The 24,860-nt window shown below is 42.7% G+C and overlaps 1 protein-coding gene across 1 annotated transcript in view; it reads right to left on the reverse strand.

Moving 5' to 3' along the window:
• Positions 1-24,860, reverse strand: part of LOC138946561 (ankyrin-1-like) — a 47,501-nt gene that overhangs the window by 5,632 nt on the left and 17,009 nt on the right. The window contains exons 6-18 of the mRNA XM_070318002.1: positions 24,550-24,794; positions 23,652-23,932; positions 19,126-19,335; positions 18,360-18,520; positions 17,388-17,553; positions 16,080-16,301; positions 14,896-15,000; positions 14,069-14,218; positions 13,225-13,449; positions 10,741-10,835; positions 8,676-8,859; positions 1,263-1,587; positions 644-780 (exon numbers count right to left, since the gene is read on the reverse strand). Of these exons, the coding sequence (XP_070174103.1) occupies positions 644-780; positions 1,263-1,587; positions 8,676-8,859; positions 10,741-10,835; positions 13,225-13,449; positions 14,069-14,218; positions 14,896-15,000; positions 16,080-16,301; positions 17,388-17,553; positions 18,360-18,520; positions 19,126-19,335; positions 23,652-23,932; positions 24,550-24,794 (2,506 nt within the window). The remainder of the gene's footprint in view (positions 1-643; positions 781-1,262; positions 1,588-8,675; positions 8,860-10,740; positions 10,836-13,224; positions 13,450-14,068; positions 14,219-14,895; positions 15,001-16,079; positions 16,302-17,387; positions 17,554-18,359; positions 18,521-19,125; positions 19,336-23,651; positions 23,933-24,549; positions 24,795-24,860) is intronic.

Below are 24,860 nucleotides of genomic sequence, written 5' to 3' on the forward strand. Positions count from 1 at the left end.
TAAATAGTTAAAGAGATTGAGGAGCAAAATTGTGCCCATATATGACGAAATGTTCGTCATTAGGACCCAGAAACTAACAGATACTTTGCAAAGAACTATACAGGTATACCAAGAACATCAATGGAAAATGATTCGCATTGGTTTGCTTTTGATCGAAACTGGTTCGACCAAGACGCATGCACACTGAGAGCTGTGTCTGACAAGGATTATTGTTATAATTGCAGAAACAAACGCCAGAAGACCCCCAAGAAATTTTTTTTTTTAATGAAAAGGGAGTTCAGTTGGTACGACGTTATTAGAACTAAAGAAAATGTTAACCTTTGACATTATCCGATCATGTACTGTTTTTTGAGAGACCGTTCATAAGCTAAGCTTGTTCAAGTTGTGTTTCATTGATCCTATTGTTTGTATACGGCATTGGTACTTATAATAAAAAATAAATGGTGTCTTCTTCTTCTTCGTATATGGGCTAAAACTCCCACGTTCACTCATGTTTTTGCACGAATGGGGTTTTATGTGAATTATTGTTTTTACCCCGCCATTCAGGCAGCCATGCGCTGCTTTCGGGGGGGGGGGGGGGGGGTAAAATGGTGTGGACCAAAAGCAAACCCACAGCTGAAACAACATAAAAAACCAGACATACCTTTGTATACACCGTGCTCCTCCCCACAGCCATCATGTTAGTCTCAAAGTCGTCCGTGAACAACTCGTCCCTACCGACCATCAGGTGGAACACCAGGAACGCAGAGTCAAATGGCGATGGATACATGTTGGCCACGCCTGTTCAGGAATTAGTATACGTTGTTTGTATTTTTGACCAAAATATGACATTTCACACAGGTCTCGACAGTCATTGTTCACCTCGACCGCTAACTCTTCTTTGTTAGTTAATCTAAATCTTCTTCAAGGATGAAAGTCGCTTGTTCATTTCAATGCTTGTTATTCTTTCAGGTGCCAGGAGAAAAGGTTCCGTACAACTCTCGCTTACTCTATTACACATGTCGGATGCATAAAGAGCGATTACTTCCCTTAGGTCATTTGATATCTTCTTTGTGTGGTTATTATTCTTCTCCTCTTGAAATAGGATGATATTTTTGTGGTAAACTAATTGACTTTTTTGTATGCGAGTACTAATACTATGCACTTATCTGACTGTCTGCCATTTGTTTATTCATTTCTGATTGCCAGGTTTGTTATATTGTTTGCACATTTCTGTACAGTTTATGAATATGTTAACAGAAATAAAACATTGTTTAACCCACCTGAAGAAATTTGAAAGACAGCGTGGAAGGCGAACGCAAACGCCAGCAAGACGAAGAGATAGATGAAGAGGAACTTGAAGATGTCCTTGACAATCATGTTCTGAATCATCTTCCAGAAGTAGTGAATGATGCGAATGCCTCTGGTGAATGAGATGGTGTAGAGCCAGCCTATGCACACCGCCACAGAGAAGATGTGGTCCATGTGGGAGTAGCCCAGCTCGTGGAAGAGGATCCAGACGATGACCAGGATGGAGTAGATGACGCCGAGGACAATGGGTAGGGCCACGGTGAGGACGCTCAACGCCACGTCGGCCTTGAACACCCGCTGTAAAACAGAGATAAGATTAGATGTGAGAAGAGTAGAGAAAAGAGAATAGAAGACAGGCAATCCATTCAAGAAAGAATGAGTTTCAATGGGAAAATAACGCCAGGGGGCCGCGTGAGTCCTTTGGCCAGGTCCCGGGTCAAAGCTGAAGCATGGCCTTGTAAATATGAATGCAACAACCCGGTACCCCTAGTGAAAGATACATTGTGCATGTAAAGAATATTACCGGCACGGTTGGCCTAGTGGTAAGGCGTCCGCCCCGTGATCGGGAGGTCGTGGGTTCAAACCCCGGCCGGGTCATACCTAAGACTTTAAAATTGGCAATCTAGTGGCTGCTCCGCCTGGCGTCTTGCATTATGGGGTTAGTGCTAGAACTGGTTGGTCCGGTGTCAGAATAATGTGACTGGGTGAGACATGAAGCCTGTGCTGCGACTTCTGTCTTGTGTGTGGCGCACGTTATATGTCAAAGCAGCACCGCCCTGATATGGCCCTTCGTGGTCGGCTGGGCGTTAAGCAAACAAACAAACAAAATGTAAAGAATAACACTTTTTTGTCATCATTTTCACGAGTTTTCATTCACAAGCACCTGGCAAATAAATCTCATGTTCCCCAGGCAATAAATCCCCGGTTACCATAGTTGCAGGAAGCAGGTTATACATGGATAATCAAAAGCAAACCCAATAGAAACGCTCGGGGATTCTTCGGCTCTTTTCATTGGTGTTTCCCCAGACCTAAACAGACGACACGACACTGCTTTACAAAGTTCCAAAAACGAACTGGCAAACTGGCAAAAGTAAACAAAAAACAAAACTACTTCATGAAAGGTCATACATTCATCAAAAACAAATGAAACCTAGCGATATGTTTTGTCTTCTTACAGAGTCATGGAGTGCGTGTATCTGTGTTTCGATACACAGACGTTCGGAGAAACACGAACGTCAAGTTCAAGTAAAACGACCCCTGACACACACATTTTGACCCGTGCTCAAGACGTTGTATCGATAAACGAAGCACAAATAAGAAACAATAATAAAAGCAAAGAAAATAGCAACAAGATATGCAAACATCTAACAAAGCCGAGCAAGCAGAATGACAGGTCTAATGAAAAACAAAGAGGTACTGAGTCGGAAACAAGATCGCGATTCTTTCCTTCGCTGCACGACGCAAATCTTCTGTGACCTTTGACCAAACGCAGCTTCCACATTCGATCACTCAGCTTAATATTTACAACAGAAAGCCGAGGGGTGGAATACCGAGATGAACCTACAGAATTGTGCATCCTCAAACCTGACATATTCATCCCAACATTTAATGAACTCAAAAACACAGAAAGTTGCTTCCACACGCCAGCTCTTTCTGATAATCCTCGCTCCACGGCTATCGTTGATTGCCAGTGGTTATCAAACCGGGACTCGTGTGGTTGTCAGCACGGAACCCGTGTTTCAAAGCATGGCTCCCTGGGTTAATTGTGCACTTATTTTCTCACTACCAAAATGATGACAAAAACGATGTTTGGGGGTTTGTTGACAGACTAGCTTTTTTGTCGGTCCTCGGGGGGCATATCGACTTTTGTTTCATATTTATTGACCGCGGCCTTCGGCCTTGGTCAATAAATATGAAACAAAAGACGATATGCTCCCCCTCGGACCGACAAAAAAGCTGGTCTGTCAACAACCCATCAAACATCTTATAATGTCCCTCTCACCTGGGTTAAAATATAAAACATGTTCGTGGAGATTTGGATTGCCTGGAAGAGGAGAGAAGAGGATGGAAAGGGATCAAATCGGATCAGATCAGATAAGATCAGATTAGATCAAGTGAGATTAGATGAGATAGGATGAGATGGGATAGGATAGGATGGGATAAAATAAGATAAGATCAGATAAGATCAGATAAGATGAGACTAGATCAAATGAGAATAGATGAGATAAGATGGGATAGGATAGGATAAAATAAGATCAGATCAGATAAGATCAGATAAGATGAGACTAGATCAAATGAGATTAGATGAGATGAGATGGGATAGGATAGGATGGGATAGGATAAAATAAGATCAGATCAGATAAGATCAGATTAGATCAAATGAGATTAGATGAGATGAGATGGGATAGGATGGGATGGGATGGGATAGGATATGATAAAATAAGATTAGATCAGATAAGATCAGATACGATTTTTAGTACGTTTTCTCGGTTTCTATAGTGCGCATAGGACGCAGGGACGCAGAGTTTGGGGAGCCCTGAAATCAGTAGAGCTTAGCATTTCTTTTTCAAGGAAAACAACTCTTTCGACAACTACAACAACTCTTTCAACAACCACAACAACTCTTTCAACAACCACAACAACTCTTTCAACAACCACAACAACCACAACAACAACCACAACAACTCTTTCAACAACCACAACAACCACAACAACCACAACAACTCTTTCAACAACCACAACAACTCTTTCAACAACCACAACAACTCTTTCAACAACCACAACAACCACAACAACTCTTTCAACAACCACAACAACTCTTTCAACAACCACAACAACTCTTTCAACAACCACAACAACTCTTTCAACAACCACAACAACTCTTTCAACAACCACAACAACCACAACAACTCTTTTAACAACCACAACAACTCTTTCAACAACCACAACAACTCTTTCAACAACCACAACAACTCTTTCAACAACCACAACAACTCTTTCAACAACTACAACAACTCTTTCAACAACCACAACAACCACAACAACTCTTTCAACAACCACAACAACTCTTTCAACAACCACAACAACTCTTTCAACAACCACAACAACTCTTTCAACAACCACAACAACCACAACAACCACAACAACTCTTTCAACAACCACAACAACCACAACAACTCTTTCAACAACCACAACAACTCTTTCAACAACCACAACAACCACAACAACTCTTTCAACAACCACAACAACTCTTTCAACAACCACAACAACTCTTTCAACAACCACAACAACTCTTTCAACAACCACAACAACTCTTTCAACAACCACAACAACTCTTTCAACAACCACAACAACTCTTTCAACAACCACAACAACCACAACAACCACAACAACCACAACAACTCTTTCAACAACCACAACAACTCTTTCAACAACCACAACAACTCTTTCGACAACTACAACAACTCTTTCAACAACCACAACAACCACAACAACTGTTTCAACAACCACAACAACTCTTTCAACAACCACAACTCTTTCAACAACCACAACAACTCTTTCAACAACCACAACAACTCTTTCAACAACCACAACAACCACAACAACTCTTTTAACAACCACAACAACTCTTTCAACAACCACAACAACTCTTTCAACAATCACAACAACTCTTTCAACAACCACAACAACTCTTTCAACAACTACAACAACTCTTTCAACAACCACAACAACCACAACAACTCTTTCAACAACCACAACAACTCTTTCAACAACCACAACAACTCTTTCAACAACCACAACAACTCTTTCAACAACCACAACAACCACAACAACCACAACAACTCTTTCAACAACCACAACAACCACAACAACTCTTTCAACAACCACAACAACTCTTTCAACAACCACAACTCTTTTAACAACCACAACAACCACAACAACTCTTTCAACAACCACAACAACTCTTTCAACAACCACAACAACCACAACAACTTTTAACAACCACAACAACTCTTTCAACAACCACAACAACTCTTTCAACAACCACAACAACCACAACAACCACAACAACCACAACAACTCTTTCAACAACCACAACAACCACAACAACCACAACAACTCTTTCAACAACCACAACAACTCTTTCGACAACTACAACAACTCTTTATACAACCACAACAACCACAACAACTCTTTCAACAACCACAACAACTCTTTCAACAACCACAACAACTCTTTCAACAACCACAACAACTCTTTCAACAACTACAACAACTCTTTCAACAACCACAACAACCACAACAACTCTTTCAACAACCACAACAACTCTTTCAACAACCACAACAACTCTTTCAACAACCACAACAACTCTTTCAACAACCACAACAACTCTTTCAACAACTACAACAACTCTTTCAACAACCACAACAACCACAACAACTCTTTCAACAACCACAACAACTATTTAAACAACCACAACAACTCTTTCAACAACCACAACAACTCTTTCAACAACCACAACAACCACAACAACCACAACAACTCTTTCAACAACCACAACAACCACAACAACTCTTTCAACAACCACAACAACTCTTTCAACAATCACAACAACCACAACAACTCTTTCAACAACCACAACAACCACAACAACTCTTTCAACAACCACAACAACTCTTTCAACAACCACAACAACCACAACAACCACAACAACTCTTTCAACAACCACAACAACTCTTTCAACAACCACAACAACCACAACAACCACAACAACTCTTTCAACAACGACAACCACAACAACAACCACAACAACTCTTTCAACAACCACAACAACTCTTTCAACAACCACAACAACTCTTTCAACAACCACAACAACTCTTTCAACAACCACAACAACTCTTTCAACAACCACAACAACAACCACAACAACTCTTTCAACAACCACAACAACTCTTTCAACAACCCCAACAACTCTTTCAACAACCACAACAACAACCACAACAACTCTTTCAACAACCACAACAACTCTTTCAACAACCACAACAACTCTTTCAACAACCACAACAACTCTTTCAACAACCACAACAACTCTTTCAACAACCACAACAACTCTTTCAACAACCACAACAACTCTTTCAACAACCACAACAACTCTTTCAACAACCACAACAACTCTTTCAACAACCACAACAACTCTTTCAACAACCACAACAACTCTTTCAACAACCACAACAACCACAACAACTCTTTCAACAACCACAACAACCACAACAACTCTTTCAACAACCACAACAACTCTTTCAACAACCACAACAACCACAACAACTCTTTCAACAACCACAACAACTCTTTCAACAACCACAACAACTCTTTCAACAACCACAACAACTCTTTCAACAACCACAACAACTCTTTCAACAACCACAACAACTCTTTCAACAACCACAACAACCACAACAACTCTTTCAACAACCACAACAACCACAACAACTCTTTCAACAACCACAACAACTCTTTCAACAACCACAACAACCCTTTCAACAACCACAACAACTCTTTCAACAACCACAACAACTCTTTCAACAACCACAACAACTCTTTCAACAACCCTTTCAACAACCACAACAACCACAACAACTCTTTCAACAACCACAACAACCACAACAACTCTTTCAACAACCACAACTACTCTTTCAACAACCACAACAACTCTTTCAACAACCACAACAACTCTTTCAACAACCACAACAACTCTTTCAACAACCACAACAACTCTTTCAACAACCACAACAACTCTTTCAACAACCACAACAACCACAACAACTCTTTCAACAACCACAACAACCACAACAACTCTTTCAACAACCACAACAACTCTTTCAACAACCACAACAACCCTTTCAACAACCACAACAACTCTTTCAACAACCACAACAACTCTTTCAACAACCACAACAACTCTTTCAACAACCCTTTCAACAACCACAACAACCACAACAACTCTTTCAACAACCACAACAACCACAACAACTCTTTCAACAACCACAACAACTCTTTCAACAACCACAACAACTCTTTCAACAACCACAACAACAACCACAACAACTCTTTCAACAACCACAACAACTCTTTCAACAACCACAACAACAACCACAACAACTCTTTCAACAACCACAACAACTCTTTCAACAACCACAACAACTCTTTCAACAACCACAACAACCACAACAACTCTTTCAACAACCACAACAACTCTTTCAACAACCACAACAACTCTTTTAACAACCACAACAACCACGACAACTCTTTCAACAACCACAACAACCACAACAACTCTTTCAACAACCACAACAACTCTTTCAACAACCACAACAACTCTTTCAACAACCACAACAACTCTTTCAACAACCACAACAACTCTTTCAACAACCATAACAACTCTTTCAACAAACACAACAACTCTTTCAACAACCACAACAACTCTTTCAACAACCACAACAACTCTTTCAACAACCACAACAACCACAACAACTCTTTCAACAACCACAACAACTCTTTCAACAACCACAACAACTCTTTCAACAACCACAACAACTCTTTCAACAACCACAACAACCCCAACAACAACCACAACAACCACAACAACCACAACAACTCTTTCAACAACCACAACAACCACAACAACTCTTTCAACAACCACAACAACCACAACAACTCTTTCAACAACCACAACAACCACAACAACTCTTTCAACAACCACAACAATCACAACAACTCTTTCAACAACCACAACAACCACAACAACTCTTTCAACAACCACAACAACCACAACAACTCTTTCAACAACCACAACAATCACAACAACCACAACAACCACAACAACTCTTTCAACAACCACAACAACCACAACAACTCTTTTAACAACCACAACAACCACAACAACTCTTTCAACAACCACAACAACTCTTTCAACAACCACAACAACCACAACAACTCTTTCAACAACCACAACAACAACCACAACAACAACCACAACAACCACAACAACTCTTTCAACAACCACAACAACTCTTTCAACAACCACAACAACCACAACAACTCTTTCAACAACTCTTTCAACAACCACAACAACAACCACAACAACAACCACAACAACTCTTTCAACAACCACAACAACAACCACAACAACCACAACAACTCTTTCAACAACCACAACAACCACAACAACTCTTTCAACAACCACAACAACAACAACCACAACAACAACCACAACAACTCTTTCAACAACCACAACAACTCTTTCAACAACCACAACAACCACAACAACAACCACAACAACCACAACAACTAAATTTCCGGAATTCGTCTAGTCTACAACTGTTCACCTTGATCCTAACGGCAGCGGGCAGTTCTCCAGTGGAGAGGACAGTGATGAGTCTGTAGGCGTCGTAGAGGAGGATGATGGCAGGCTCTATGGGCGCTATGACGTACAGGAACACCAACGGAGCGTCCACTGTGTCGTTGGTGGGGTCCACTCGGCGACGCTCTAGCAGTGTGATGCCTGAGTAGCTGTGGGGAACACATGCAGCAAACATTTGTGCGTTACTGAGACATTAGGTGAATAAGAATAGGAATACGATCGTGTATTTATGCGTTATGCTTGTCCTTTTTGCAATGTGAGTGGGGATAATCGAGATATTCCTCTCCGAGCTGCGCTGACACATGTCACATGATGAATTGACGAACCGAACACACACACACGCACGCACGCACTGCCCCCCCTCCCCTACGCCCACCCGCCCACACGCACACACACACACACACACACATACACACACACACAGACACACACACATACACACAGACACACATACACACACACACACACACACACCCACACCCACACACACACACACACACACACACACACACACACACAAACTAGCTGTTAGACAGCCTATCCCCGAGTACGCAGTACTAGTAAACAGCTTATTGCTGGGAAACTACTGGGCGCAGTTCGTTCAAAAGTTGATACACTAACTTGATAATAGGTCCGATTGATCGTATTAAAACTTCATAATGTTACCTGGGACCTAAATGCGAAATAAATCACAAAAGCCACTCTTAACGGCGGGCGCGATTCGCGGTGGGATAGAACAGCCGTTCGGCTGATAAACCGCCCAGCCAGCGACACCACACCAGGCTTTGCGTGCTTTGTGTGCGTGTACCACTGCGCGAGGACTATAGGCATTTGAGTTCACTGGCGATTGTCAGATTTGTTGGCTTGGAGGAAAGCGTTTCCGACTATGGCCAAAGAGATCCGGGTTCGATTCCCGGCATGGGCGGTCTTTGTTTTTGGTTTTAATTCTTGTTTACTTTTGTTTATTATGAACGTTTTAATGTTTTATTTTACTCCAATAATTTTTTTAATTGTGTAAAATAAATTTAAAAAATTTTTTTTTTTTTTTTTTTTTTAAATCCACGTGCACAAGACAAAAACTTTCAGCCAGTCTGAAGAGTACTCGGGTCCAGCGCCAGCGTTTTTATATTTAGTCAAGTTTTGACTCAATATTTTAACATCGAGGGGGAATCGAAACGAGGGTCGTGGTGTATGTGCGTGTGTGTGTCTGTGTGTGTGTGTGTGTGTGTGTAGAGCGATTCAGACTAAACTACTGGACCGATCTTTATGAAATTTGACATGAGAGTTCCTGGGTATGAAATCCCCATACGTTTTTTTCATTTTTTTGATAAATGTCTTTGATGACGTCATATCCAGCTTTTCGTGAAAGTTGAGGCGGCACTGTCACGCCCTCATTTTTCAACCAAATTGGTTGAAATTTTGGTCAAGTAATCTTCGACGAAGCCCGGGACTTCGGTATTGCATTTCAGCTTGGTGGCTTAAAAATTATACAATGACTTTGGTCATTAAAAATCTGAAAATTGTAAAAAAAAATAAAAATTTATAAAACGATCCAAATTTACGTTTATCTTATTCTCCATCATTTGCTGATTCCAAAAACATATAAATATGTTATATTCGGATTAAAAACAAGCTCTAAAAATTAAATATATAAAAATTATTATCAAAATTAAATTGTCCAAATCAATTTAAAAACACTTTCATCTTATTCCTTGTCGGTTCCTGATTCCAAAAACATATAGATATGATATGTTTGGATTAAAAACACGCTCAGAAAGTTAAAACAAAGAGAGGTACAGAAAAGCGTGCTATCCTTCTTAGCGCAACTACTACCCCGCTCTTCTTGTCAATTTCACTGCCTTTGCCATGAGCGGTGGACTGACTATGCTACGAGTATACGGTCTTGCTGAAAAATGGCATTGCGTTCAGTTTCATTCTGTGAGTTCGACAGCTACTTGACTAAATATTGTATTTTCGCCTTACGCGACTTGTTTATTATCCTGGTGACGACGATGATGACACTCACTCACCTGAGAAGCGACATGTAGATGATGTGGATGACCATGATGATGATGTAGGTCCATGCTGCCACTGAGCTGTACGACTTCTCGATCTCACGGAATGGCTGCAACGGATAACAGTCCAGGTTACGGTAATCCGACCAACTGTATTTTATGCGGCTGACGCTACAATTTTTATATTTAGTCAAGTTTTGACTAAATATTTTAACATCGAGGGGGAATCGAAACGAGGGTCGTGGTGTATGTGCGTGTGTCTGTCTGTCTGTCTGTCTGTCTGTGTGTGTGTGTGTAGAGCGATTCAGACTAAACTACTGGACCGATCTTTATGAAATTTGACATGAGAGTTCCTGGGTATGAAATCCCCATACGTTTTTTTCATTTTTTTGATAAATGTCTTTGATGACGTCATATCCGGCTTTTCGTGAAAGTTGAGGCGGCACTGTCACGCCCTCATTTTTCAACCAAATTGGTTGAAATTTTGGTCAAGTAATCTTCGACGAAGCCCGGACTTCGGTATTGCATTTCAGCTTGGTGGCTTAAAAATTAATTAATGACTTTGGTCATTAAAAATCGGAAAATTGTAAAAAAAAAATAAAAATTTATAAAACGATCCAAATTTACGTTTATCTTATTCTCCATCATTTGCTGATTCCAAAAACATATAAATATGTTATATTCGGATTAAAAACAAGCTCTGAAAATTAAATATATAAAAATTATTATCAAAATTAAATTGTCCAAATCAATTTTAAAAACACTTTCATCTTATTCCTTGTCGGTTCCTGATTCCAAAAACATATAGATATGATATGTTTGGATTAAAAACACGCTCAGAAAGTTAAAACAAAGAGAGGTACAGAAAAGCGTGCTATCCTTCTTAGCGCAACTACTACCCCGCTGTTCTTGTCAATTTCACTGCCTTTTTCCATGAGCGGTGGACTGACGATGCTACGAGTATACGGTCTTGCTGAAAAATGGCATTGCGTTCAGTTTCATTCTGTGAGTTCGACAGCTACTTGACTAAATATTGTATTTTCGCCTTACGCGACTTGTTCTTCTTCAGATTAAGAGACCAAAAAGCAATGTACTCACGTTAAAATGACGAACACGGAACGAATAACGGCGACGTTTCGACCTAAGGGTCTTCTTCAGGCACAAAAACACAAAAGTACACACACAAAAAAGAAGAAGAAAGACGATAGAACAAATAAAGAGGAGAACAACTGACAAAACAACTGCACTGCACAAACCGACAAATGACAAAGACAGAGAAGCAAGGGAAGCTACTCGAGGAGAATGAAAAGCGGCAGTTTTGAGGTCTGTAGACCAAACAAAATGTGGGGGGGGGGGGGGGGGGTTGCGTGAAAGGGAACGAAAGAGGAGACTCGCGTACCCGTGCGGACACACACACACACACACACACACACACGACACACACACACACACTATTCGCCGTTAATTCATTCATCTCAACCTTCCCCCCGCTGTTCCACCTTGTGTGTATGTGTGTGTGTGTGCGTGTGTGTGTGTGTGTGTGTGTGTGTCCGCACGGGTACGCGAGTCTCCTCTTTCGTTCCCTTTCACGCAAACCCCCCCCCCCCCCCCCCACCCCCCCCCCCCCCCCACATTTTGTTTGGTCTACAGACCTCAAAACTGCCGCTTTTCATTCTCCTCGAGTAGCTTCCCTTGCTTCTCTGTCTTTGTCATTTGTCGGTTTGTGCAGTGCAGTTGTTTTGTCAGTTGTTCTCCTCTTTATTTGTTCTATCGTCTTTCTTCTTCTTTTTTGTGTGTGTACTTTTGTGTTTTTGTGCCTGAAGAAGACCCTTAGGTCGAAACGTCGCCGTTATTCGTTCCGTGTTCGTCATTTTAACGTGAGTACATTGCTTTTTGGTCTCTTTATTGTTCCCTCTCACATGCAGTCGCCATTGTTTAATACTTCTTCAGATTGTTAAAAAAATGGGGAAAAAATCGAATCGAAAACTGTGTTTAGTCAGAGCAAAAAACGAGGTTCAGTGATAACTTGTAGGCTTCGAGTGAATCGAGCCACGTAGTCTGCGCCCACATTGGAATTCGTGCAATACAGGTTTAGTTTATTTACACCCCCGGTATAGGGGTGTGTATAGGTTTCGCTCGATGTGTTTGTTTGTTTGGGTGTGTGTTTGTGTTCGCATATAGATCTCAAGAATGAACGGACCGATCGTCACCAAACTTGGTGAACAGGTTCTATACATTCCTGAGACGGTCCTTACAAAAATTGGGACCAGTCAAACACACGGTTAGGGAGTTATTGGTGGATTAAAATTATACAAGGAGTTATAGAGGGACATCTTCATGGTCAAAGTCATTGCCACCAACTGAGAAGGTTATTTCCCTTTGACGGGGGTGTTTTTCCTACCTCGGAGGAATTTCTTGTTTTTTTTATTTTCCGGGTTACCTTGTTACTGAAACCATAACAATTTTGTTTCCTTCAGCCTAACGGCAGTTGGACTATACCTGAACGTCGAGAACTTTACAGGCAGCCACAGGATGCTCCAACGAGAGAAGAAACTCGATGTAGGACGGACGGGGAACAACTTTGCCTCGGCGACAACACCCTGTGACGGAGTTGTTTGTCAATGGCGTCATGTTGGTGACGTTGTACACCATGTGACCGTTATCCTCGTGACACATTACTCCTTTTTTGGAAAGGATGAGGTTGACGATGTCTGACGCTCCCACCTGGAAAATGAGAGAGACAATGACAATGGTATGGCAATCACAATGACGTCATGTTGATGACGTTGTATTGTGACACATCATCTCTTGGACACGATGAGGTCGACGATGTCTGATGCTCCCATTTGAGGAAAAGAGAGGGAACAATTGTGGTTCAATCTAGCCCTTGCATATCACCAAAAACTGAACACATACAGCAGCCAGAGTCCCAAATGTTTTATTAGCCATATTGTAAAACGTACATAACTGTCTGGCGAATTCTCATTGGTTTAAAAACTAGGGAGCTACTATTATTTCATATCCATAATGCTAGAGAGTAGTCAAAATTTCTCAACATCCACAATGGCAATTTATCATTCTAGAGAGTAGTCAAAATTTCACAACATCCACAATGGCAATGAAAATTGTTTATTATACTATAGTAACAGAACAAACTGTGACGTCACAAGCGTCACGCAACCATTATGGCGCTTCTCCTGAATGCCTCCCAGACACCGACAAAGAATTTCCAGAACGCAGTTTATTTTGGTGACTTTGTCATACCAGAAGGAAATCATTACTCGTACGGTCCCCGCTGTTCATATATCGGTATCGTATGTCATTAACCAGAAGTATAACCCACCTGACACGCCAAAGCGATGACGTTGCTGTCTCGGTCATTGTAGGTCTCGGTCAGCAGTAGCAAGGAGGCCTGTCTGGAGTAGGCAGCCAACGCCGCACTGTCACCGTGCGGATATTGTCTATGATGGTTTATACACCACCACATAGTAGCCTATACATGGAAAATAATGAAAAATAATAAATGAATGAATAAATAAATACATCAATAATTATAAACCCCAAAACAGACAGACTACTGACGTACGCTCCAAAATTCAGAATAAAAAACCCACGAATTTTAGGTTATTGGAAAGTTTAGTTATTGACAAAACAAAACGGTACATTTACGTACGGCACGTCGACCAATAATTAGTCTTGGAAGTAAAGAGACAAACACTTATGGTACACATAATGAACTTATCTCAGAAACGTCGATGAATCTCTCAGACAAGATGCCAGCATCTTTCATCTTTTTCGTTTTAATTTTAATTTTCATTACTGTATTGTCCCATCGCTGTGAAATTCGAGTCGCTTCCTCCCAGCTAGCTAGCTAGCAGCAACCGAGTCGCGCTACCCTGGTGTCCGCGTGTTTAGGTGTAATCAGCCACCTGCACTTATGGCAGAATGACCGAGGTCTTTTACGTGCCACAGTGGTGACACGGGGATGGAACATGGATACCGTCTCTGAATCTGCACATAAAGTTGACCCGTGTCCGTTCCGGCCCGGATTCGAACCTGCGACCCTCAGATCACAAGTCCAGTGTTCTACCAACTGAGCTACCGGACTCGATGATTCTTTCAGAGATTCATCGACGATTTTGAGATAAGTTCATGATTCAGCACACAGACCTCGTTCAGGACTGTCTCAAAGACTTTGAGGTAGAGTTTGGCTCGCTCGGGATGGTCGGCAGATAACTGGGTCAGCGTGTGAAACACTGTGTTGCCGTCCATGTCCTGCACGTGTTACACACAGTCATTACAGCGATACATAGTGATACTTATTGACACTGAATATTGTACGTTATTTGTATTTTTTTACCAAAATATGACATTTTACACAGATCGAGACAGCTAGTGTTCCGCCGAGGCCACGTCAGCGGTCGAGGTGAACAATTAGTGTCGAGATCTGTGTTTTCAATGTCATATTTTGGTCAAAAATACAAAATATTATTTTTGTACAGATCGATTTTTGTTAGAATTTCTTGTATTTGTTACCATTGAACGCATACAAACACGCACTCTTTGTAGTATCGGCTTGCCGCCTAAATATTCATATTGTTCGGACTCTGACGTCACATGGTTCAAAGAAGGCAAATCCTATGTTCATTTGATACGTTATGCAATGAATACGGATGGATTTAGTGATGTTCGAAATAAACGGAATCCAAATTCACATTTGAATGTACCTTCTCCTACGAAACTATCTTCATTTACAAAATTGATATCTTCCTTCACGTTTGTAGCTTTGTTAACCCTTTGACTTTCCTTTACAACTGTACAAAACCATAGCTAAGTGACCACTGCGAGTGATTGTCATGCTAGCGCCGTCTCTTCGAACAATGACTGTCTACATCTGTGTAAAATGTCACATTTTGGTCAACAATACCAATAACGTGTACTATTCTCATACGTAGACCTACAACAACTACCACAGGGCTCCCCCAACTTGAGGGTCCCGGGACCCCTATTGTGAAATTTAAGAGGGTCCATAGACCCCCTCAGCGGAATTTTAGAGGCTCCCATCTACATCTGCATCAACTTCAGCCTCCTTTCCTATGTTATTCAAGTGTGGAAATGGCATTGGTGCTTGCACTAGACTTAGCTGACGTTACAGTCTGAAAACAGTACCTAGGATACGAACAATAACGGAAATGTAGTGCTTCCAGGGACCCGCTCTTTTTAGGTTGTGTGGGTCCCGGGACCCCCTCAATGATATTCTATATAGTGCGTGTTTTCGGCTTGTATGGGCGTAAAGGACGCATGGACGCGCAGTTCGGGGAGCCGTGTATCACCACCTCCTCATCACAACTGACCTTGGCGGAGAGATCAGCGCCAAGAAGCACGAGTCTTTGAACTTGTTCGTGGAATCCTTCCTTGGCCGCCAGGTGGAGCACTGTCTCACCGCGATTGTTCTGCTCGTTGATGTCGGCGTCTCGCTTCATCGCCTCGTAGATGTCAAGCATGGTGCTGAGGGCTTCAGGTTCGTGGGGTCGAACAGCTTCATGTAGAGCAATGTTGCCGTCTGCATCTTTTATCTGAAAATCATAATCGAACAACTAATCTAAACTGAGCAAAACAATTATTGCATCCATGTTTGTACCCTAACTAAAACATTCATTCCCGTGTCATTTCATTCAAACTTTAAATGCCATTAAAAAAAATGGGTGCAATAAATTGTTTGCTCAGTTTATGTTAGCAACTACTTTATGTCAGCATCTCGTTTTATCGTCTCGTATATTTGCATTTTTCTCCTTCCCTCACTGGTCCCGAATAGCCAAATATGTTGAAGAGACATTTATAAACTAACTTAACTCCTTCCCTCGACCTTCAGACCGACATTGAAAGGGACGTGTCTAAACCTCCACCTGACTCTGGCATGTCGAGCTTGGCTGCGATGTTTAGATGGTTTGCTTGCTCCGTGTGTCCCCACTCAGTTTGTCACACACACCATCTTATCCCTCTAACCACAATTTACTTTTTCACTCGACCTTCAGACTGGCCTTGAAAGGCACGTGCCTGAACTCTAAGATGATCTCTGGTCTGATAAACTTGGCAGCGACGTGCAACCCTCTTCATGTTGTCTCTCCATTCTAGCTAACCAACCATGCGTACTTCTAGACCCTACTCTACTCCTTCCCTCGACCTTGAGACTGACCTTGAAAGGCACGTGCCTGAACTCTAAGATGATCTCTGGTCTGATAAACTTGGCAGCGACGTGCAACCCTCTTCATGTTGCCTCTCCATTCTAGCTAACCAACCATGCATACTTCTAGACCCTACTCTACTCCTTCCCTCGACCTTGACACTGACCTTGAAAGGCACGTGCCTGAACTATAACATGACCTCTGGCCTGGCGAACTTGGCTACACTGTTCAGAGTGTTGTTTCCCTCCTTGTGTTCTCACGCATTTCTTCACACACTTCATCTCATCCCTCCAACCCCTACCTTACTCTTTCTTTCGACATTCAGGCTGACCTTGAACTCCCACATAACCTCTGTCCTGGAAAACGTGGATGTGACGTGCAACCCTCCTCATGTTCTCTCCCATTTTCCATTCGACAAAACAAATCCGGCAGCCTTTTAACCCCAACCCTACTCTTTCCTTTGACCTTGAGACTGACCTTGAAAGGCACGTGCCTGAACTCCCACATGACCTCTGGCCTGGCGAACTTGGCTGCGATGTGCAGCGCGTTGTTGCCCTCCTTGTCCTTGATGTTGAGCGACTCCCAGGCGTGAGACTTGATGACGTAGTCCATCAGCTTCTTCACCATGTCCGGCTGGATCGTCCTGTGCACCGAGAGACACAGCACGTGCAGAACGGAGACCGAACAGGTCAGGACTGGTTAAGTTTACTTACAACCTCATTTTGCTACTACTTTCTGTCGTTTTGAGGACAAATAATGGGTTACGAAACAAAAGAAAAATGTATTAACGTATAACATTCCGATAATAAAGTTGAATTTAGTTGTATTTCCATTTTCATTACTTTCTTAACCCATTGCTGGGAAATTCGGGTCCCTTCCTCCCAGCAACAAGAGTCGTGTTAGGTGTACACAGCTACCTGCAATTATAGCAGAATGACCAATTTCAATTACGTGTCATTGATTGACACAGGTGCCAGCAAAACACGTACTGTTTTCCGCAGCAGGCTGAAGACTGTAGGTACGTGTTGAAGTACTTGGATGCTCTCAAGTACACTTTAAAGGCTGAACAGGTCTGTTGTGGTGCATTCGATTGTTTTCGCGAAAAAGAAGGTACCATTATAAATAGCTTCAATTAGCTAAAAGAGCGCTTCTTGCAGTGAGCAGCGAGATGCTCGCAATGACCTTGCTCTCTCTGTCTCTCTCTGTCTCTATCTCCCTCTCTCTCTTACTCTCGCCCCCCCTCTCTGTCTCTGTCTCTGTCTCTCTCTCTCTCTTTTTTTCTCTTTTTTTTCTATATGTATATATTTTTGCTTTACTACAATGCAATTGTATGTTTCATGCACTTTATATTCCGATTATATGCATCGATTTCATGTCTGATCTGGAAATTGTAATAATCAATACAATGATTAATGCAATAAATTATCCATCCATCTCTCTCTCTCTTACTTGCAGTAAGCAGCAAGATGTAGCGGCGTCTCCCCTCTGTTGTTCCTGATGCTGGCAGTGGCCTTGCTGTTGATGAGGGCTGAGATACTCTCTGCGTGACCTCGCGCACACGCCTCGTGGAGTGCTGTGTTGCCCTGGCTGTTCTGAAGGTCCACTTTCACCTGCATAAATTATGTAGAGTTTATGACATCACTAGCATCAATTATGACGTCAAAGCATAAATTATTCGTGATGACTCCTTTACACACGCCTCGTACAGCGCTGTGTTGTCCTGGCTGTTCTGAAGGTCCACTTCCACCTGCATATATTATGTAGAATGTATAACGTTTCCATGACGTCACATCTATAATTTGTAACGTCACATAATACATTATTCATGAAGACTCCTTTACACGCGCCTTGTGCAGCGCTTTGTTGCCCTGACCGTTCTGAAGGTCCACTTTTACCTGCAGACATTATGTAGAGTTTATGACGTCACTTGCATTAATTATGACGTCACACGATAGATTATTCATACTGACTCTTGCACAAACGCCTCGTGCAGCGCTTTGTTGCCCCACTGTTTTGAATGTCCACTTTCACCTGCATAAATTATGCAGAATTTATGACTTCAGAACTTTAACCTGCATAAATGTTGCGGAAGCAAGGTACTCATGCGGGTTGGTGCTGGCTCTCACTACACACACATTTTTTTTTTCTCGTCGTTTTTTTTCTCTCTCGGAAACCCCACGCACCCTTATATAGGACCACTGCCCGAGACACCCACCTTGTCGTGGAACTTTGTGATGACTTGGTGTTGGTTCTCTATGGCTGCGTGGTGGATCATGGTGTTGCCCTCATCGTCAGTGGCGGCAGGGTCGAGTCCCATGGTCAGTAGGCTGGCGATCTTGTCCGTCTGTCCGGAGGCCGCGGCTAGCAGCAAGGGTGACCTTGACCCTCTCACTTCACCGTGACTTTTGACAAACTGCAGGACAATCTGCAAGAAAAGAAATCTTCTTCTTCTTCTTCTTCGTTCGCTCAGACAGCAACTCCGGAGGCCCTGATGAAGGCTGCTGTACGCCGGAGGCTCTCCATGGGTCGAAAAGAAATCTTAGTATAAGTTTAAGGATAACATATCATAATAATAGTACTGCGAGGGGGGTTCATCTTCCTCTTCTTCTTCTTCTTCTTCTTCTGGGTCATTTTGGACGTTTCAAGTTCAGCGAGTGTAGTTTTGAGTAGAGTTGGTTAAATGGGTCTGTGGGTGGCCCAGGCTCAGTATTGAGCAAACGATTAAAACTATATACAATTCGGGGCAATCGGTGTTTGAGGAGCATGGACCTGGCACTCTCAACAAGGGTTACCCTCGTGGAATATTACCTGGGAAAAACGAGCTGCCATATAAGCTTAGAGGACGATGTCAACAGGAAAGAATGAATGACTTTTCCCGTGCATTATTTAAGGGGAGAGGTGGCACGAAAAATTTCTACTGGATGTTTGCACTTTTTCTTGCAATATTTGTACGTATTATCAAGCAAAAACACATAAAAAGACTCATTTGTGCAAAAAAATTGCCTGAGGGTCTTTTTATGGGTAAAAACGCTCGATTTTTGACAAAAAAACATGAAACGGCCTATTCAGCTCTAGCGTGATATTTTAGAAATTTCTCAAGCTAACAACCTCATATTTGTTGTTATGAACTCACAAGTAGCGTTTCTCAGTAGTTACAGAGCATTTTTGTGAGTATCAGCCTTAGTTTCCATAAAAATAAAAAAAATTGGCCGACATTATATTTTCGCATGAAAATGCTATGTCAGGCTTTTATTCTAATTCATAAAAAACAAAAAACAAATTTTTTTGAAAAAGCGCTCCTGTAACTACGGGGCGAATTCATTTACAATGATTGGGGTGAAAAAATTGGTAGTCTACCACAAGTAGATGAGAAGTGAAGACCTTCGTCGCGTGGTTACCGTCCTTGAAAATCATATTCTGAGAAAATGGTGATTGAAAGTTTGTGAAATGTTTCTGTAAAAAAGATGAAGACAGATGGCCAAATAAAGATGATATGAGTGCTCCTGTATTGTTCACAGACTTCTTGAAATGGTTCAGTTACTTATTCTCCCCCGTCTCCCATCAGTCCAGCTCCGTACACCTCCCCCTCCTGGTCTTCTTGCTGCTCCAGCTGGCGTTGACGACCCGCACATCTTGCCCTACGGGCTGCCACAGCGGCCACAGCTGTTGCTTTCTCTGCTTTCTGAATCCTCACCTTGTCTTTCTTGGCCAAAGCAGCCTCCATGAGATCAGTTATTGGCAAGCTCATGTGGTCCATGACCTGTGCCAGTGCAAAGTTGCCTCTGTTGAACTTCGCAACAGCCTCAGCGGTGGCTGCTTCCACCCGGCCTTTCCCAACAAAGATTTCTTTGGGGCAGTGTCCCCACATGACATTGTGCAGAGACTCGTTACTGTTCTGGGTTTTGCCATGGGCCACGCGCTTGAGAAGAATGGGATTGGTCATTCTTCTGTAGATGGGCAGAACAGCATGCGAGACTTCCCTGGACAAGGCGGTGCCGTTGTGCTCTGCGTGTGGAGGTGGTGGTTGCTCTTCTGCCCTGGCTCTTTGAAAAAAGCACCATGAGGCTGGCCCAGCTGGACATCTGTCGTGGTGAGGGTCCTCGTCAGTTGAAGTTACATGGAAGAAAGTGGCCCAGATCGCCTGCTCCATGGCTCGCTGATCTTCAAGGTTGTTGAGGATTGCGCTACGGAAGTAGTTTTGCAAGCGTTGGCACTTTTCCTTGGTTAGTCGCCCCTCCCCTCTTCCACCAAGCCTTTCATCCTTTGCTGCCTTGCGGAGAGCTGTGCCCATTCTCTTGGGGAGGTGGTTGGTACATTCCAGCTTGGTGATGGGACGTGTGGGACCGTAGGGCTGAGCTGCAGCCACAGCATTGAAAGCCGTAGAATCTCCGTCCGACAGCATAGTTCTGTACCTGAGGTTGTGACGCTCAACAGACCTGCAGCACAGTAAAAATCAGAAAACCCATTGTGTAGGCAAGCAAATTGTGCACCTCTACTTGCAGAACACAATTTATGCGTTCAGGATTTGCTTATAAAGTTATAAAGGGGGGGGGGGGTGTTGTGTTACAAAATATTTTCACAGTAGTATTGTTTTGTTCTTGTTTTGTTATAAAAGGCTATAAATGAACTTTGTTATTGTTACTAATTCATAATCGAATCTTCGTGCACTCTCTCTCTCTCTCTCTCTCTCTCTCTCTCTCTCTCTCTCTCTCTCTCTCTCTCTCTCTCTCTCTCTCTCTCTCTCTCTCTCTCTCTCTCTCTGTTCTGAACTTCAAAAATTAAAAGATAGGCTATGGTGGGGGTATACAGATTATATTCTTACCTTCCCCATAACTCCAACGCTGCATCCCTCTCCATAGACTTTGCAGATCCCTGGTGGTTGATGCTGCACTCAGCCCGGTGTTGCTGCTCCCATCGCAGTTGTTGGGCAGGGGTCATCTCCTCCAACTTCTCCTTATTCATGGCACATGTGTGGCAGTAGGTGGATTTTACAGAGAAGTCGAGCACCAACCCAGTGAGAACGTCAACCACCACTCCTACACCATAATGTGATGAAAAACCCCTTTTATGCCAGGTGCCATCAAAGGCAACATCTACCCACAGAATACCGTCATCTTCTTCCCAGGCAGCGTCTTCATCCTCTTCGTCAAACTGGACATCTGCTCTACCTTGAGGAAAGGTCTGCCTGTATGCAACATTTACATGCTCAACAGTTTCCACCAGTGTGACATTTGTTACGGCCAAGATGCTGGCATTGACCTTTTTATCAATTCTTTGATATGAGCTTTTGTTCATCACGGGCATGCCAAACACTGTGCACAGCTTTTCCACACTTGAGTACCCACTGCCAATCTCATGCGAGTATAGGACAATCTGTTTGTTCACGTCAAAGGGAACATTCTTCATGTGGTTGCGGTTGCTCTCTCTAGGTGAAGAAAATTCTGACCGTCTGTACTGGCAGCTGTCACAGCAAAGTGCTAACTCTTGGGACAAGCCCATGGATTCTCCAACGCGTATCGTTAAATGTCCTGCTTCGCATTCCGGGCACTTCACATCCGATAATAGCGAGTTGAGCTGACCACACTCAACGATACACCATGTACGTTTCGGTTCAGCAGGCACATCGGCTGGCACTTGTGCGTTCTGCAAGTCATCGGCACCACTGAATCTTCTTAGCTTCTTCGCAGAGGCTGAAGCACCCTCTATTTCCTGCTGGTTGTCATGTATATCGCACAACACTGGCCGAGGTTCGACTTAAAGTCGATGAGAAAAATGTGCATCACCTCCACCATCCAAAACGACACACTCCCCTGCGCCAACTTCGCGGGGCGCGTTTTCATCGCCCGTGGACTTTTCTTGTTCGGCTATTCGAGCTAATGCAAGCTGCTTCTTCCTCTTGCCCGATGCCTGCCCCACAAACCTCTTTCTATCGTTGAATTTTGCAGTGAACATTGCTGGCCGATTGATAGACGGTAGTGTAATTCGATCGACAAACCGATGTTGTGTTTACAGCGGATAAGGCTTGTTGCGCATGCGCCAGTAACCATGGTAAGTTACAATGACCAACCAGAGAAGAGCTCTCATAGATCGACGGTCAATCTTGCAAATCCGGGAATTCCTGTCGCGGATAGTATGCTTGTGCTCTGACAGTTGAGCGAAAATAACGGGCTATTTTGGGGTATTGTTGACGTCACCAGCAAACGGGAATTCCCGATGGATCGTGTCGAGTGCAACGAGTTTGTCTTCTTGGAAGAAAAGTGTCTGTTTCAAGCCCTTGAAAACATCGATTTTTCAGCAAGTTTTCTGACTTTTATCACTCATGCATGTGCACTCACTTTGAAATTCATCACTTTATTGCAAAAAATACGATACAATTGACAAAATAAACATGACACAATGAATCTAGGGTGTTCAAAGTACCTAATATTGCAGGAAACCCAAAACACATTTTGGAAGGATTTTAGTAAAAAAATTCGTGCCACCTCTTCCCTTAAGAACGCTATGCTTCTCGGAGCATGCAGAGTGAAGGACAAATCAAATGTTGGTCTTCCTCTTCTGCGTTTCTAAGCTCAGTTATACTGTCAGGGTGACCTTATGGTCCAAGTTTTCCATGCCACGCCGTATTTTTCTACCTTGTCTAGTTGGCATCATAAACCTTATGATAAAGCCTCAAAATAAAGTATTTTGTGGTCCTTAGTTTTGTAAACCTTTTAGCAATGATTTATACGTCCTTCCATTTACCTTCAAAATGAGGTTGTTGTCGCTGTCCACAGCAAGGGACATAAGATCCTCCCCCATGTGGTTCTTGACTGTGTGCTTAGCTCCCTTGGCCAGCAAGAGTTGCACGCACCGCGCATGTCCGTGGCGGGCTGCGTGCAGAAGGGCTGTGTCGCCGCTTTCATCCGACTCGTTTATGTGGGCGCCCTTCTCCAGCAGGTAGTCTATGATCTCACTATAACCCTCGCGGGCGGCGTGGTGAATTGGACGTTCCTTTCCTCGAATGTTCTGGTTGGGATCAGCACCTGAGAATAGAAGATTTGTAATCTTCAAGAAAGACAATAATTATTTAATTAATTAATTAGTTTGTGGCTTTTGATAGACGATGTTCGGAAAATCACTCTCGGGTTTGTGTTGGTTGTGACTCTTGCTTTTATTGAGGCAAACTTTCCCACGTGACATGGGACAGTGACTAGCAAGGGGTGTGTCAGAAACACGCGGACAAGGGGCACGTGTGGAAAGTTCATGAAACGCTAATTTTTAGACTTAAAAAAACATTCACAAAACGTGAAATTTAACGTTTCATAAACTAATGTAATGGGTTTTTTATTTCTATATGATGATTATTTTTATTATGTATGAACTAATCATGTCTTGTTTTGTATCTGTATTTTCTCTGTGTCGTATTGCAATGCACGGTGCCGATTGGAACAATGACCAATATTGCAGATTGACCAGATTACTTCCGAGTGCAAACGTGTCTAAAAAAATACCAATAAAAAAAGGTAAAACAAAATTCCTGAGAAAACAAATCTTGAAAAAGATACTGTTGTAGCATTGGTTTCCTTTAGTCTTGGTAAACTCACAACATTATTTTCTCAAAACTCGCGACAACCAAGATCTCAAAACAAACTGTTCCTACCTCCTTCCAGAAGGAGTTTGACGATGGGCAGATAACCCAGCGCGCAGGCCAGAATGATAGGGGAGACAAGTCCAAGTTTCCGCGTCACGTTGACGTCAGCTCGGCCAGTGGTGATGAGCAGTCGGACAGTGTCCGTGTGGCCGTAGCGGACTGCCCAGTACAGAGCCGTTGACCCCTTGTCGTTTTCAATGTTGGCGTTGGCATCCCGTGACAGTAGCTCCTGCACGACGTTCAGGTGATTCCATCTGAAAGATAAAAGGACAAAGTGATTACAACAACTTTTACTCACAAAATGGATGACCACAGCCGGG

Source organism: Littorina saxatilis, linkage group LG14, assembly GCF_037325665.1.
Source record: "Littorina saxatilis isolate snail1 linkage group LG14, US_GU_Lsax_2.0, whole genome shotgun sequence".
Lineage (NCBI taxonomy): Eukaryota > Metazoa > Mollusca > Gastropoda > Littorinimorpha > Littorinidae > Littorina > Littorina saxatilis.